The following is a 16,405-nucleotide window of genomic DNA, read 5'->3' as shown; positions in this document are numbered from 1 at the left end:
AGGGCCGTAGACGCGGTGTATCTAGATAAAGGAAGGCCCGTAGATGTGGTGTATCTAGATAAAGGAAGGCCCGTAGACGTGGTGTATCTAGATAAAGGAAGGCCCGTAGACGTGGTGTATTTAGATAAAGGAAGGGCCGTAGCCGTGGTGTATCTAGATAAAGGAAGGGCCTTAGACGTGGTGTATCTAGATAAAGGAAGGGCCGTAGACACGGTGTATCTAGATAAAGGAAGGCCTGTAGATGTGGTGTATCTAGATAAAGGAAGGCCCGTAGATGTGGTGTATCTAGATAAAGGAAGGCCCGTAGACATGGTGTATCTAGATAAAGGAAGGCCCATAGACATGGTGTATCTAGATAAAGGAAGGGCCGTAGACGTGGTGTATCTAGATAAAGGAAGGCCCGTAGACGTGGTGTATCTAGATAAAGGAAGGCCCGTAGACGTGGTGTATCTGGATAAAGGAAGACCCATAGACATGGTGTATCTAGATAAAGGAAGGCCCGTAGACGTGGTGTATCTAGATAAAGGAAGGCCCGTAGACGTGGTGTATCTAGATAAAGGAAGACCCGTAGACGTGGTGTATCTAGATAAAGGAAGGTCCGTAGACGTGGTGTATCTATATAAAGGAAGGCCCGTAGACATGGTGTATCTAGATAAAGGAAGGCCCGTAGACATGGTGTATCTAGATAAAGGAAGGGCCGTAGACGTGGTGCATCTAGATAAAGGAAGGCCCGTAGACGTGGTGTATCTGGATAAAGGAAGACCCATAGACATGGTGTATCTAGATAAAGGAAGGCCCGTAGATGTGGTGTATCTAGATAAAGGAAGGCCCGTAGACGTGGTGTATCTAGATAAAGGAAGACCCGTAGACGTGGTGTATCTAGATAAAGGAAGGTCCGTAGACGTGGTGTATCTAGATAAAGGAAGACCCGTAGACGTGGTGTATCTAGATAAAGGAAGGGCCGTAGACGTGGTGTATCTAGATAAAGGAAGGCCCGTAGACGTGGTGTATCTGGATAAAGGAAGACCCATAGACATGGTGTATCTAGATAAAGGAAGGCCCGTAGACGTGGTGTATCTAGATAAAGGAAGGCCCGTAGACGTGGTGTATCTAGATAAAGGAAGGGCCGTAGACGTGGTGTATCTAGATAAAGGAAGGCCCGTAGACGTGGTGTATCTAGATAAAGGAAGGCCCGTAGACGTGGTGTATCTGGATAAAGGAAGACCCATAGACATGGTGTATCTAGATAAAGGAAGGCCCGTAGACGTGGTGTATCTAGATAAAGGAAGGCCCGTAGACGTGGTGTATCTAGATAAAGGAAGACCCGTAGACGTGGTGTATCTAGATAAAGGAAGGCCCGTAGACGTGGTGTATCTAGATAAAGGAAGGCCCGTAGACATGGTGTATCTAGATAAAGGAAGGCACGTAGACGTGGTGTATCTAGATAAAGGAAGGCCCGTAGACGTGGTGTATCTAGATAAAGGAAGGCCCGTAGACGTGGTGTATCTAGATAAAGGAAGGCCCGTAGACGTGGTGTATCTAGATAAAGGAAGGTCCGTAGACGTGGTGTATCTAGATAAAGGAAGATCCGTAGACGTGGTATATCTATATAAAGGAAGGCCCGTAGACATGGTGTATCTAGATAAAGGAAGGGCCATAGACATGGTGTATCTGGATAAAGGAAGGCCCGTAGACGTGGTGTATCTGGATAAAGGAAGGCCCGTAGACGTGGCGTATCTAGATAAAGGAAGGCCCGTAGACGTGGTGTATCTAGATAAAGGAAGGCCCGTAGACGTGGTGTATCTAGATAAAGGAAGGCCCGTAGACGTGGTGTATCTAGATAAAGGAAGGCCTGTAGACGTGGTGTATCTGGATTTTGCAAAATCATTTGACACAGTTCCCCATAAACGTTTACTGTACAAAATAAGGTGCGTTGGCATGGACCATAGGGGTGAGGACATGGATTGAAATCTGGCTACAAGGGCGAGTTCAGAGGGTGGTGATAAATGGGGAGTACTCGGAATGGTCAGGGGTGGGTAGTGGGGTCCCCCAGGATTCTGTGCTGGGACCAATCCTATTTAATTTATTCATAAATGACCTAGAGGATGGGACAAACAGCTCAATCTCTGTATTTGTGGACAATACTAAGCTAAGCAGGGCAATAACTTCTCTGCAGGATGTGGAAACTTTGCAGGAAGATCTGAACAAATTAATGGGGAGGGGCAACTACACGGCAAATGAGGTTTAATGTGGAAAAATGTAAAATAATGCATTGGGGTGGCAAAAATCTGAATGCAATCTACTCCTTAGGAAAGATCCTCTGGTGGAATCTAGGATGGAAAAGGACCTGGGGGTGCTAGTAGATGATGGGCTCAGCAATGCCAAGATGCTGCAAACAAAGCAAACTGAATATTGGCATTAAAAAGGGATCAACTTCAGAGATAAAAGGATAATTCTCCCCTCTACAAGACTCTGGCCCAGCCGCACCTGGAGTATACTGTCCAGTTCTTGGCAGCAGTCCTCAGGAACAATGTACTGGAAATGGAGCGAGTACAAAGAAGGGCAACAACGCTAATAAAGGAACTGGAGGATATTAGTTATGAGGAAAGGTTGCGAGCTCTGAACTTATTCTCTCTGGAGAAGAGACGCTTGAGAGGGATATGATTTCAATGTACAAATACTGTACTGGTGACCCCACAATAGGGATAAAGCTTTTCCACGAAAGGGAATTTAATAAGACACGCAGTCATTGACTAAAATTAGAAGAAAAGTGGTTAAACCTTGAACTGCGTAGAGGGTTCTTTACTGTAAGAGCAGATAGGATGTGGACTTCCACAAGCAGTGATTTCAGAGGGGAGCATCAATAATTAAAAAAAAAACTATTAGATAAGCACCTGAATGACCACAACATACAGGGATATAGAATGTAATACTGACATAAAATCACACACATAGGTTGGACTTGATGGACTTGTGTCTTCTCTTTAACCTTGCCTACTATGTAATACTCTAAATGTAAAAAACTAAATTAAACTGCCTTCTTTCAAATATGAATGGAATTGTCCTTTGACCTCCAATGTGGAGAATGCCCATGTACAAGGACTTGGCAGAGGGGAGGTCTATGCCAACTTAGAGGTAGAGGGCAGCATAAAGTAAAGACTTTCACAGAAACTCACTGAAATGTCATAGTTCCCAGGGGGAGCGACGTAGGTGACAGTTCCACGGCTTCGGGGGGGCACCATGATTTTGTGTTTGATGAGAGAATTCTCTGTGACACTCCCGTAGATATCCCCTCCAGTCAAATGGCTACCTGCCTGGGGAAGAAGAATGATTTACAGGTCATATTCACTATCACTCAGCCCATCTATCCATTCCTCAAACATTTACAGACATAAGATTGACCCTAACCCTATATTCGTGATTTCCAGATTTTCCCAAAGTACTAACAGACAGCCCTGGCCTGCAATCTTTGGAGAACTAAGAGACAGGCCTGGCCTGTTATCTATGGAGAGCTAACAGACAACCATGGCCAACAATCTTTGGAAAACTAAGGGACAGCCCTGGTCTGCAATCTATGGAGAGCTAGGAGACAACCCTAGCCTGCAATCTATGGAGAACTAAGATACAGCCCTGGTCTGTAATCCCTGGAGAACTAAGAGACAGTCCTGGCCAACAATCTATGGAGATCTAAGATACAGCCCTGGTCTGTAATCCCTGGAGAACTAAGAGACAGTCCTGGCCAACAATCTATGGAGAACTAAGATACAGCCCTGGTCTGTAATCCCTGGAGAACTAAGAGACAGTCCTGGCCAACAATCTATGGAGAACTAAGAGACAGTCCTGGCCAACAATCTATGGAGAACTAAGATACAGCCCTGGTCTGTAATCCCTGGAGAACTAAGAGACAGTCCTGGCCAACAATCTATGGAGAACTAAGATACAGCCCTGGGCTGCAATCTATAGAGAACTAAGAGACAGCCCTGGCCTGTAATCCCTGGAGAACTAAGAGACAGTCCTGGCCAGCAATCTATGGAGAACTAAGAGACAGCCCTGGGCTGCAATCTATAGAGAGCTAAGAGACAGCCCTGGCCTGTAATCCCTGCAGAACTAAGAGACAGTCCTGGCCAACAATCTATGGAGAACTAACAGACAGCCCTGGTCTGCAATTTATGAAGAACTAAGAGACAGACCTGGCCTGCAATCTATGGAGAACTAGGAGACAACCCTAACCTGCAATCTATGGAGAAATAAGAGACAACCCTGGCCAACAATCTATGGAGAACTAACAGACAACCCTGGCCTGCAATCTATGAAGAACTAACAGACAACCCTGGCCTGCAATCTATAGGAAACTAAGAGACAGCCCTGTCCAGCAATCTATGGGAAACTAAGAGACAGCCCTGGCCAACAATCTATGCAGAACTAAGAGACAGACATGGTCAACAATCTATGGAAAACTAAGAGACAGACATGGCCAACAATCTATGGAGAACTAGGATACAACCCTATACAAAGGAAAAAAGTGCAGCGCTAAATAAATCAATAGTAAATAATACAGTGATCCAATAAATTATGCAAAAATAGTGACATATAGTGGCATAAATTATACAATCCAGTGTGAATCATCAACTAAAATAAGACATTTTCTAAACATGTGATGAAGGAAAAGTCCAAATCCAATGAAAGTAGTTCCAAAAGTGTCCAAAAGAATATGTGACATCAAATTGATAGGTGACTATCAAAGAAAATAGTGGTTCCGTGAGTGTCCAGCCCAGTAAGTGACAAACGTGATCCACCACCGACAGCACAAATCGCTTACCAGAGGACGTGGACACACACAAGCATATACTTAGTGAGTCTAGCAAACTTAATAGTATAATCCTAAGGGTCCCAGGTTCTTTTATGCAGATCAAACCTCCAGGAAATCGTTCTCATTAGGGATGGCTGAACTGTTCGCCCGGCGGTCGGTTCACGGCGAATTTGGCGTGTTCGCGATTTGCCCAATCGGCGGACTATTGCCGGACATATGTATTTACAGTGTGAAAGAACTTTGACCCATGATGACACATCCATCATGGGGTACAGGACAGCCAATTGAGACATTTCAGCACATGGACAATTGGACATTCCCCCTAACTTATAAATAGACCTGATCTGGCAGCCATTTTACATTCTGTCTTATATCAGTGTAGGGACAGGACGCTGTGTGGAGCAGGGAGAGACTGTAGTGACACAAATCACTAGCTATTAGGTCCACATAAGTCCTTTTAAGGACTGGAATAGGTGTAGTACAGTATATAGGGTTCAGTGCACTGCTGTGCTGGTGATTGCAGCAGCCTGTCTTTTGTCAGTGTAGGGACAGGACGCTGTGTGCAGCAGGGACAGTCAGTTTAATCACTAGCTATTAATATTAGGTCCACAAAGGTCCTTTTAAGGACTAGTATAGGTGTACGGTATATAGGGTTCTGGTGCACTGCTGTGCTGGTGATTGCTGAGTGCACTACTGACTGATTCTGCAGCTGTCTTTTGTCAGTGTAGGGACAGGACGCTGTGTGGAGCAGGGACAGTCAGTTTAATCACTAGCTATTACTATTAGGTCCACAAAGGTCCTAAATAAAAAAAATAAAAAAAAATAAAAAATAGGTGTACATTATATAGGGTTGTACACTTATAATATACTTTCTTCCAAATATAGAAAGAATATTATACTTGACTGCTGCCCGATTCTGCAGCTGTCTTTTATCAGTGTTGGGACTGAGGGACAGTCTGCAAATCACTAGCTACTAGGTCCACAAAGGTCCTTGTAAGGACTGGTAGAGGTGTACAATATATAGGGTGCTGGTGCAGGGCTGTGCTGCAGATTACTGCTGGTTTCTGCAGCAGTCTTTTATCAGTGTTGGGACTGAGGTACAGTCTGCAAATCACTAGCTACTAGGTCCACAAATGTCCTTGTAAGGACCGTATAGGTGTATAATATATAGGGTGCTGGTGCAGGGCTGTGCTGCAGATTACTGCCCTATTCTGCAGCAGTCCTTTATCAGTGTAGTGACTGAGGGACAGTCTGCAAATCACTAGCTACTAGGTCCACAAAGGTCCTTGTAAGGATTGGTATAGGTGTACTATTTGGTGTGCAGTATATTGGTGTGTAATACACGTATAAAATACTTGCACATATAGAAAGCTTAGTATAGTGCATTTCCACTGTGCAGCATTGTGACTGCTGAGCGGTTCTGCAGCAATACTACAAAGAGTGACAAACGCAATAAAAAAAAAGTATTATAACTGGTGTGATAGACCAGTGGCCCCCAAAAACGACAGATTGAAGCGGGGTGTTATATACCTTCTTCCACATACATACTGTACTTTTCTAGAGACTTTTGTCACAGCGTCATTTAAAAAATGACAGGCAGAGGAAGAGGCAGGCCCTTCCACAGGGGTGGTAGGGGTAGGGCAGGAGCAACAGGCTTGAGCCAAAGTGGCAAATTGCAGAAGGTGCGTGCGATTAAGTCAAAGGACGCACCAGACTTGGTTGAGTGGCTCACTCAGCCTTACTCTTCTGCACCCTCCTCATCCTCTCAATCTGCACCCTCTTCTTCACTCTCTGCTGTGTGCACCCCCAAAGACACTACCACCAACAACACCACCACCACCACATACCTTCCGCTTGAGTCACAGGAATTATTTTCCGATCCATATGAAGACATTTCCGATGCACAGCTAATCTTGGCATTGGATCAGGAAGAGGAGGTAGCAACAATCGCCACTCAGCAGACTGACTGCTGGTGTCAGTGCTCTATATCAGGGTGCTGGTGTCAGTGTACTCTATCACGGTGCTGGTGTCAGTGTACTCTATCACGGTGCTGGTGTCAGTGCTCTATATCACGGTGCTGGTGTCAGTGCACTCTATCACGGTGCTGGTGTCAGTGCACTCTATCACGGTGCTGGTGTCAGTGCACTCTATCACGGTGCTGGTGTCAGTGCACTCTATCACGGTGCTGGTGTCAGTGCTCAATATCACGGTGCTGGTGTCAGTGCACTCTATCACAGTGCTAGTGTCAGTGCTCTATATCATGGTGCTGGTGTCAGTGCACTCTATCACGATGCTGGAGTCAGTGCTCTATATCACGGTGCTGGTGTCAGTGCACTCTATCACGGTGCTGGTGTCAGTGCACTCTATCACGATGCTGGAGTCAGTGCTCTATATCACGGTGCTGGTGTCAGTGCTCTATATCACGGTGCTGGTGTCAGTGCACTCTATAACGGTGCTGGTGTCAGTGCTCTATATCACGGTGCTGGTGTCAGTGCACTCTATCACGGTGCTGGTGTCAGTGCACTCTATCACGGTGCTGGTGTCAGTGCACTCTATCACGGTGCCGGTGTCAGTGCACTCTATCACGGTGCCGGTGTCAGTGTACTCTATCACGGTGCCGGTGTCAGTGCACTCTATCACGGTGCTGGTGTCAGTGCTCTATATCACGGTGCCGGTGTCAGTGCACTCTATTATGGTGCTGGTGTCAGTGTACTCTATCACGGTGCTGGTGTCAGTGTACTCTATCACGGTGCTGGTGTCAGTGCTCTATATCACGGTGCTGGTGTCAGTGTACTCTATCACGGTGCTGGTGTAAGTGCTCTATATCATGGTGCTGGTGTCAGTGCACACTATCACGGTGCTGGTGTCAGTGCTCTATATCACGGTGCTGGTGTCAGTGCACTCTATCACGGTGCTGGTGTCAGTGCACTCTATCACGGTGCTGGTGTCAGTGCACTCTATCACGGTGCTGGTGTCAGTGTACTCTATCACGGTGCTGGTGTCAGTGCTCAATATCACGGTGCTGGTGTCAGTGCACTCTATCACAGTGCTAGTGTCAGTGCTCTATATCAAGGTGCTGGTGTCAGTGCACTCTATCACGATGCTGGAGTCAGTGCTCTATATCACGGTGCTGGTGTCAGTGCACTCTATCACGGTGCTGGTGTCAGTGCACTCTATCACGATGCTGGAGTCAGTGCTCTATATCACGGTGCTGGTGTCAGTGCACTCTATCACGGTGCTGGTGTCAGTGCTCTATATCACGGTGCTGGTGTCAGTGCTCTACATCACGGTGCTGGTGTCAGTGCACTCTATCACGGTGCTGGTGTCAGTGCTCTATATCACGGTGCTGGTGTCAGTGCACTCTATCACGGTGCTGGTGTCAGTGCACTCTATCACGGTGCTGATGTCAGTGCACTCTATCACGGTGCTGGTGTCAGTGCACTCTATCACGGTGCTGGTGTCAGTGCACTCTAGCACGGTGCTGGTGTCAGTGCACTCTATCACGGTGCTGGTGTCAGTGTACTCTATCACCGTGCTGGAGTCAGTGCTCTATATCACGGTGCTGGTGTCAGTGCACTCTATCACGGTGCTGGTGTCAGTGCTCTATATCACGGTGCTGGTGTCAGTGCTCTACATCACGGTGCTGGTGTCAGTGCACTCTATCACGGTGCTGGTGTCAGTGCTCTATATCACGGTGCTGGTGTCAGTGCACTCTATCACGGTGCTGGTGTCAGTGCACTCTATCACGGTGCTGGTGTCAGTGCACTCTATCACGGTGCTGATGTCAGTGCACTCTATCACGGTGCTGGTGTCAGTGTACTCTATCACGGTGCTGGTGTCAGTGCACTCTATCACGGTGCTGGTGTCAGTGCACTCTAGCACGGTGCTGGTGTCAGTGCACTCTATCACGGTGCTGGTGTCAGTGTACTCTATCATGGTGCTGGTGTCAGTGCTCTATATCACGGTGCTGGTGTCAGTGCCCTCTATCATGGTGCTGGTTTCAGTGTACTCTATCACGGTGCTGGTGTAAGTGCTCTATATCATGGTGCTGGTGTCAGTGCACTCTATCACGGTGCTGGTGTCAGTGTACTCTATCACGGTGCTGGTGTAAGTGCTCTATATCATGGTGCTGGTGTCAGTGCACTCTATCACGGTGCTGGTGTCAGTGTACTCTATCACGGTGCTGGTGTAAGTGCTCTATATCATGGTGCTGGTGTCAGTGCACTCTATCACGGTGCTGGTGATCATCTCCTGCACCTTCTTCATAGCCTACCCTGACCTTTCCTCTACTCCATTGCTTTCATGCGCTCCACAGTCCTGAATTGTCAAAATTTCACAGATAAAAAAAGAATGCTTGTAGTTGTCGATCCCAGATTCACTTTATACATGTATTATGCCAGTGGCCATGTGGTGGGACTATGTGTGCACAGCTAGTAAGTATTTTGTGGCTGGAAATATGACCTGTAGGTTTTTAAAGTTCGCCTGCCATTGAAGTCAATGGGGCCCGCCGCAAACTTTGCGGTTCGCAAAACTTTTGGCCGCGTTCGCGAAACGTCCCGTCGGAAGTTCGTCCATCTCTAGTTCTCATGAATATGAGGTATACCAAATTATAAAGGGACCAACCCCGCCAGAGAAGCAAAGAGGAAGGAAAAAAGGGGAAACATAGCATAATTCCGTATGGAAAGTTTTATTAAAAATAGTGGTATAGGAATTGCACTTACATGCTCCAAGTAACAACAGGCGCAAATAAACAGTTCAGCGGTAGTGAGCAGATCAGCATACAGTCCCTGACCTGCTCACTACCGCTGAACTGTTTATTTTAAGAGCTTGTTGTTACTTGGAGCATGTAAGTGCAATTCCTATACCACTATTTTTAATAAAACTTTCCATACGGAATTTGGTATAGCTCATATTTATGCTAACGATTTCCTGGAGGTTTGATCTGCATGAAAGAATCTGGGACCCTTAGGATTATACTATTAAGTCTGCTAGACTCACCAAGTATATGCTTGTGTGTGTCCACGTCCTCTGGTAACTAAGCGATTTGTGCTGTCGGTGGTGGATCATGTTTGTCACTTACTGGGCTGGACACTCACGGAACCACTATTTTGTTTGATAGTCACCCATCAATTTGATGTCACATATTCTTTTGGACACTTTTGGAATTCATTTTATTGGATTTGGACATTTTCTTTGTCACGTCACTATTTTTGCATAATTTATTAGATCGCTGTATTATTTACTATTGATTTATTTAGCGCTGCACTTTTTTCTTTTGTATATGCTTTATATTTACACCTTTTTGTGCTGGCTGGTAACATTGGGGTAGCGCGGTATATACATACATTATATTTGCACATTTTTAGGATACAACCCTGGCTTGCAATCTATGGAGAACTAATAGACAACCCTGGCCAACAATCTTTGGAGAACTGAGAGACAGCCCTGGCCTGCAATCTATGGATAACTAATAGACAACCCTGGCCAACAATCTTTGGAGAACTGAGAGACAGCCCTGGCCTGCAATCTATGGAGAACTAATAGACAACCCTGGCCAACAATCTTTGGAGAACTAAGAGACAACCCTGGCCAGCAATCTATGGAGAACTAAGATACAGCATGGCCTGCAATCAGTGGAGAACTAAGAGGCAGCCCTGGCCTGCAATCTATGGAGAACTAACAGACAACCCTGGCCAACAATCTATGGAGAACTAAGAGACAGCCCTGGCCTGCAATCTATGGAGAACCAACAGACCACCCTGGCCTACAATCTATGAAGAATTAAGAGACAATCCTGGCCTGCAATCTATGGGAAACTAAGAGACAGCCCTGGCCTGCAATTTATGGGAAACTAAGAGACAGCCCTGGCCAACAATCTATAGAGAACCAGGAGACAGCCCTGGCCAACAATCCATGGAGAACTAAGAGACAGACCTGGCCAACAATCTATGGAGAATTAGGAAACAGCCCTGGCCTACAATCTATGGAGAACTAACAGACAACACTGGCCAACAATCTTTGGAGAACTAAGAGACAGCCCTGGCCTGCAATCTATGGAGAACTAAGAGACAACCCTGGCCTGCAATCTATGGAGAACTAAGAGACAGCATGGCCTGCAATCAGTGGAGAACTGAGAGACAGCCCTGGCCTGCTATCTATGGAGAACGAAGAGACAGCCTTTGCCTGCAATCTATGAAGAACTAACAGACAACCCTGGCCAGCAATCTATGGAGAACTAAGAGACAGACCTGGCCAGCAATCTATGGAGAACTAAGAGACAGACCTGGCCTGCAATCTATGGAGAACTAACAGACAACCCTGGCCTGCAATCTATGGAGAACTAACAGACAACACTGGCCAGCAATCTATGGAGAACTAAGAGACAGACCTGGCCTGCAATCTATGGAGAAGTAAGAGACAACCCTGGCCTGCAATCTATGGAGAACTAACAGACAACACTGGCCAACAATCTATGGATAACTAAGAGACAGCCCTGGCCAACAATCCATAAAGAACTACCAGACAAACCTGGCCTGCAATCTATGGAGAACTAAGAGACTGCCTTGGCAAACAACCTATGGAGAACTCATAGACGACCCTGGCCAGCAATCTGTGGAGAGCTAAGAGACAACCCTGGTCTGTAATCTATGGAGAACTAGCAGACAACCCTGACCAACAATCTATGGAGAACTAAAAGACAGCCCTGGCCTGCAATCTTTGGAGAACTAAGAGACAAACCTGGTCAACAATCTATGGAGAACTAAGAGACAGCCCTGGCCAACAATCCATGGGGAACTACCAGACAACCATGGCCTGCAAAATATGGAGAACTAACAGACAACCCTGGCCTGCAATCTGTGGAGAACTAACAGACAACCCTGGCCTGACAACCCTGGCCTGCAATCTATGGAGAAGTAAGAGACATACCTGGCCAACAATCTATGAAGAAGTAAGAGACAACCCTGGCCAGAAATCTATGGAGAACTAACAGACTACTCTGGCTAGCAATCAGTGGAGAACTAAGAGACAGCCCTGGCCAACAATCTATGGAGAACTAAGAGACAACCCTGGCCAACAATCTATGGAGAACTAAAAGACAGCCCTGGCCTGCAATCTCTGGAGAACTAAGAGACAACCCTGGCCAACAATCTATGGAGAACTAAGAGACAGCCCTGGCCAACAATCTATGGAGAACTACCAGACAGCCCTGGCCTGCAATCTATGGAGATCTAAGAGACAACCCTGGTATGCAATCTGTGGAGAACTAACAGACAACCCTGGCCTGACAACCCTGGCCTGCAATCTATGGAGAACTAACAGACAACCCTGGCCTGACAACCCTGGCCTGCAATCTATGGAGAACTAACAGACAACCCTGGCCTGCAATCTATGGAGAACTAACAGACAACCCTGGCCTGCAATCTGTGGAGAACTAACAAACAACCCTGGCCTGACAACCCTGGCCTGCAATCTATGGAGAACTAACAGACAACCCTGGCCTGCAATCTGTGGAGAACTAACAGACAACCCTGGCCTGCAATCTGTGGAGAACTAACAGACAACCCTGGCCTGACAACCCTGGCCTGCAATCTATGGAGAACAAACAGACAACCCTGGTCTGCAATCTGTGGAGAACTAACAGATAACCCTGGCCTGCAATCTACATAAGCCCCACCTACTCCTGGGTGACCTTCATCCCAGCCCATCCACTCTTTGTACTTACCCTGATGTTTTTGTCTGGAATAAAGTCCCACTTGATATCTCTGGACAGAGCAGTCACATTAATACCGCGAGGGATGTAAATACTTTTTGTCATGTCTGAAATATCTTTTAAAGGACGTTGGATCCCATCAAAGATGTTTCCCATAATGCCTGGGCCCAACTCTACCGAGAGGGGCTTCCCGGTCCGCAGCACCGGATCTCCCACCGACACGCCAGCTGGGGGCATTCACTAAGGAAAGAGAAATGTCTGCAGAATCCCACTTCTATACTATACTACTATGTGTTACTATGCATTACTATGTGTTTCCATAGCTTTCAACTGTCCCTGATTTGGAGCAATGTCCCTCTGTCCCTCTTTCCTCCTCATTTGTCCCACATTTTGGTATGAACTATATAGTTGCATATAAAATGCACTTTTTATCTTTCAAAAAGTGTTTCCCAGAGCCAAACCTTTCACCCAATTTCTAAATTGCTGCATTTGTACATTTTAAAAGCCAATATAAAGGAATAGTAGTGGTTGAAAAAAAAGTACTTCTGGGTTTAACTAATCTTTTTTTGTATAATTTCCCATTAAGGGGGCGTGGCAGGGGGTGTGTCCTATGCCCACATACTTTTGCTAATAGCTGTCCCTCGTTCCTATCTCAAAATGTTGGGAGGTATGTGTGTTACTATGTGTTAATATGTATTACTATGTGTTATTATGTGTTATTATGTATTACTATGTGTTATTATGTATTACTATGTGTTACTATGTGTTACTATGTGTTATTATGTATTACTATGTATTACTATGTGTTATTATGTATTACTATATATTACTATGTGTTATTATGTATTACTATGTATTACTATGTGTTATTATGTATTATTATATATTACTATGTGTTATTATGTGTTACTATGTGTTATTATATATTACTATGTATTACTATGTGTTATTATTAGGGATGAGCCGAACACCCCCCGGTTCGGTTCGCACCAGAACTTTCGAACGGACCCCAAATTCGTACGAACTTTAGAACCAAATTGAAGTCTATGGGACTCGAACGTTCGAAATTAAAAGTGCTAATTTTAACGGCTAATATGCAAGATACTGTCCTAAAAAAGGTTTGGGGACCTGGCTCCTGCCCCAGGGGACATGGGTCAATGCCTAAAGCCTAAGCCCTCCCTGCCCATTACCAGCCCCTTTGGGTCTTGTACGCATATTAGGGGAACCCCGTACCCATATTAAAAAAAGGAAATGCGTGTGGCCCCCAGGCCCTATATACTCAGAACAACAGTATACAGGCGGTGCAAACAAGACAGGGACTGTGTAGGTTTGTTGTGTTAAGTTGAATCTGTTTGTAATTTTCAACTGGTACATTTTTAAAGTGTAGCTCCAGTCAAAAAAAATACCTAACCTATTTTTAAGCTTTTTGGAAAACATAGGGAAGGGTTATCACCCCTGTATAATTTGTTTTGTCGTCCATCTTTTTTCATCTCACTTGCTGTTGTCTCCTTGCGTTTGCAAGTAGGAGATGTTTGTAAGTTGGATGTTTGAAAGTAGGGGCCTACCCTATATGCTCTGCAGAAATGGCGGAACAAGGTGTTGGTTTTGCCACAACATTGTAAGCCCTCAAAGTGACTCTTGGTGGGCGCTGGAGCGCCCTGCTGTGAACGATTATATCAAGAATTGTAATTACATGCCATTGTTGAACAGTGGTAGAAAAATTGACCTTTGGTGGTTGTGGTGCTGGTGCCACAACACTATAAGTCCTCACAGTTACTCTGGGTGGGCACAGGAACGGGCCCTTCTGTGAAATATTATATCAAGAATTGTAATTACATGTCCCTGTTAAACAGGGGCAGAAAAATTGGGCCTTAGGCACTGGTGCTGGTGCCACGACACTGCAACCTCTTCCATATACTCTAGTTTTTTTGCTGGAATTAGCCCTGCTGCAAAGCATTGCATCAAAAATTGTACTTAAACACCCCTGTTAAACAGGGGCAGAAAAATTGGGCCTTAGGCACTGGTGCTGGTGCCACCACACTGCAACCTCTCCCATATACTCTAGTTTTATTGCAGGAATTAGCCCTGCTGCAAAGCATTGCATCAAAAATTGTACTTAAACGCCCCTGTTAAACAGGGGCAGAAAAATTGGGCCTTAGGCACTGGTGCTGGTGCCACCACACTGCAACCTCTCCCATATACTCTAGTTTTATTGCAGGAATTAGCCCTGCTGCAAAGCATTGCATCAAAAATTGTAATTAAACGCCCCTGTTAAACAGGGGCAGAAAAATTGGGCCTTAGGCACTGGTGCTGGTGCCACCACACTGCAACCTCTCTCATATACTCTAGTTTTATTGCAGGAATTAGCCCTGCTGCAAAGCATTGCATCAAAAATTGTACTTAAACGCCCCTGTTAAACAGGGACAGAAAAATTGGGCCTTAGGCACTGGTGCTGGTGCCACGACACTGCAACCTCTCCCATATACTCTAGTTTTATTGCAGGAATTAGCTCTGCTGCAAAGCATTGCATCAAAAATTGTAATTAAACGCCCCTGTTAAACAGGGGCAGAAAAATTGGGCTGATGGCATCACCCAGAACCAGAAATGTTCTTCCAACATATCAGCGGAGGAGGAAGAGGATAGACAATCAACATAACAGGACAGTTACTCAGCATCAGCATAGGCAGTCTTGAAGGGATGTGATATTTAAAAAAAAATTATTCGGTTACATCAGCTTCAGGTGCTTGGTAGCTGTGGGTGATCCAAGACTGATTCATCTTGATGAAGGTCAGTCGATCAACTGATTCGGTGGACAGGCGCACCCTGTGATCGGTAACAAAGCCACCAGCAGCACTGAAGGTGCGTTCCGAAAGAACGCTGGATGCAGGACAGGTCAGTAGCTCAATTGCATACTGTGCAAGCTCTGGCCAGTGATCCATCCTCAAGACCCAGTAAGCCAGAGGATTTTCGGTGGGAAAGGTGTCCAAGTCTGACCTTGCCCCTAGGTATTCCTGCACCATGTAAATCAGACGCTGGCGATGGTTGCTGGAACCGATCATACCTTGGGGCTGCGGACTAAAAAATTGTCTGAAAGCATCAGTCAGACGGCCACCTTCTCCACCGCTCCTTCTGACCGATGCCTCAGCAACACGTTGTCCAGGACCAGGAGTTTGTAACCTCCCAGTCTCTGGGAACGCGTTGCACAGACCTTTCTGCAAGGCCTCCCAGAGATGTCTCATCCTCTGCTCCCTCTGCGATGGCAAGATAAGGTCGGCAACCTTACCCTTGTACCGTGGATCAAGGAGAGTGGCCAGCCAGTAATGGTCCCTCTCCTTGATCCGAAGAATACGAGGATCCTTCCGCAGGCTTTGCAGGATCAGGGAGGCCATGCAGCGTAGGTTAGCTGAGGCATTCGGTCCGGAGTCCTCTGGGTCACTAAGGACAACATGATCCGCAGCTACCTCCTCCCAGCCACGTACAAGTCCACGGGTTTCTTGGGACTGTAACTCATCCCTACAAGACTGCTGCTGCTGATGCTGAGTGCCAGCCTCCACCTCCATGCTGACACAATCATCCTCCTCCTCCTCTTCCTCCTCCTCATCCTCTTCCTGTGTGATGGGTGGCACAGCAGGAACACTGTCTGGATAAAGGGGGCCTTGAGAGGCAAGGAAGTCCTCCTCTTCCTGCCTCTGTTCTGCCTCAAGTGCCCTGTCCATTATTCCATGCAGCGTATGCTCCAAGAGGTAGACAAGAGGTACAGTGTCACTGATGCATGCACTGTCACTGCTCACCATTCTTGTGGCCTCCTCAAACGGTGACAGGACAGTGCATGCATCCCTGATCATGCCCCACTGGCGTGGTGAGAAAAAAACGAGCTCCCCTGA

General features: G+C 46.2%; 1 protein-coding gene across 2 annotated transcripts in view; it reads right to left on the bottom strand.

Annotated features, from left to right (window-relative positions):
• LOC143942470 (V-type proton ATPase catalytic subunit A-like) overlaps positions 1 to 16,405 on the bottom strand; it is a 75,817-nt gene that overhangs the window by 26,528 nt on the left and 32,884 nt on the right. For both annotated transcript variants that reach the window (XM_077463779.1, XM_077463780.1), the window contains exons 4-5: positions 12,534 to 12,748; positions 3,177 to 3,314 (exon numbers count right to left, since the gene is read on the bottom strand). In XM_077463779.1, coding sequence (XP_077319905.1) covers positions 3,177 to 3,314; positions 12,534 to 12,748 — 353 coding nt within the window. The remainder of the gene's footprint in view (positions 1 to 3,176; positions 3,315 to 12,533; positions 12,749 to 16,405) is intronic.

The sequence above is a fragment of the Lithobates pipiens genome, unplaced genomic scaffold, assembly GCF_037356315.1.
Source record: "Lithobates pipiens isolate NorthernLeopardFrog02 unplaced genomic scaffold, aLitPip1_a1.2 Scaffold_30, whole genome shotgun sequence".
In the NCBI taxonomy this organism is placed as follows: Eukaryota; Metazoa; Chordata; class Amphibia; order Anura; family Ranidae; genus Lithobates; species Lithobates pipiens.
The sequence above is the reverse complement of the archived record's forward strand: the minus strand, read 5'-3'. Positions and strand labels throughout refer to the sequence as shown.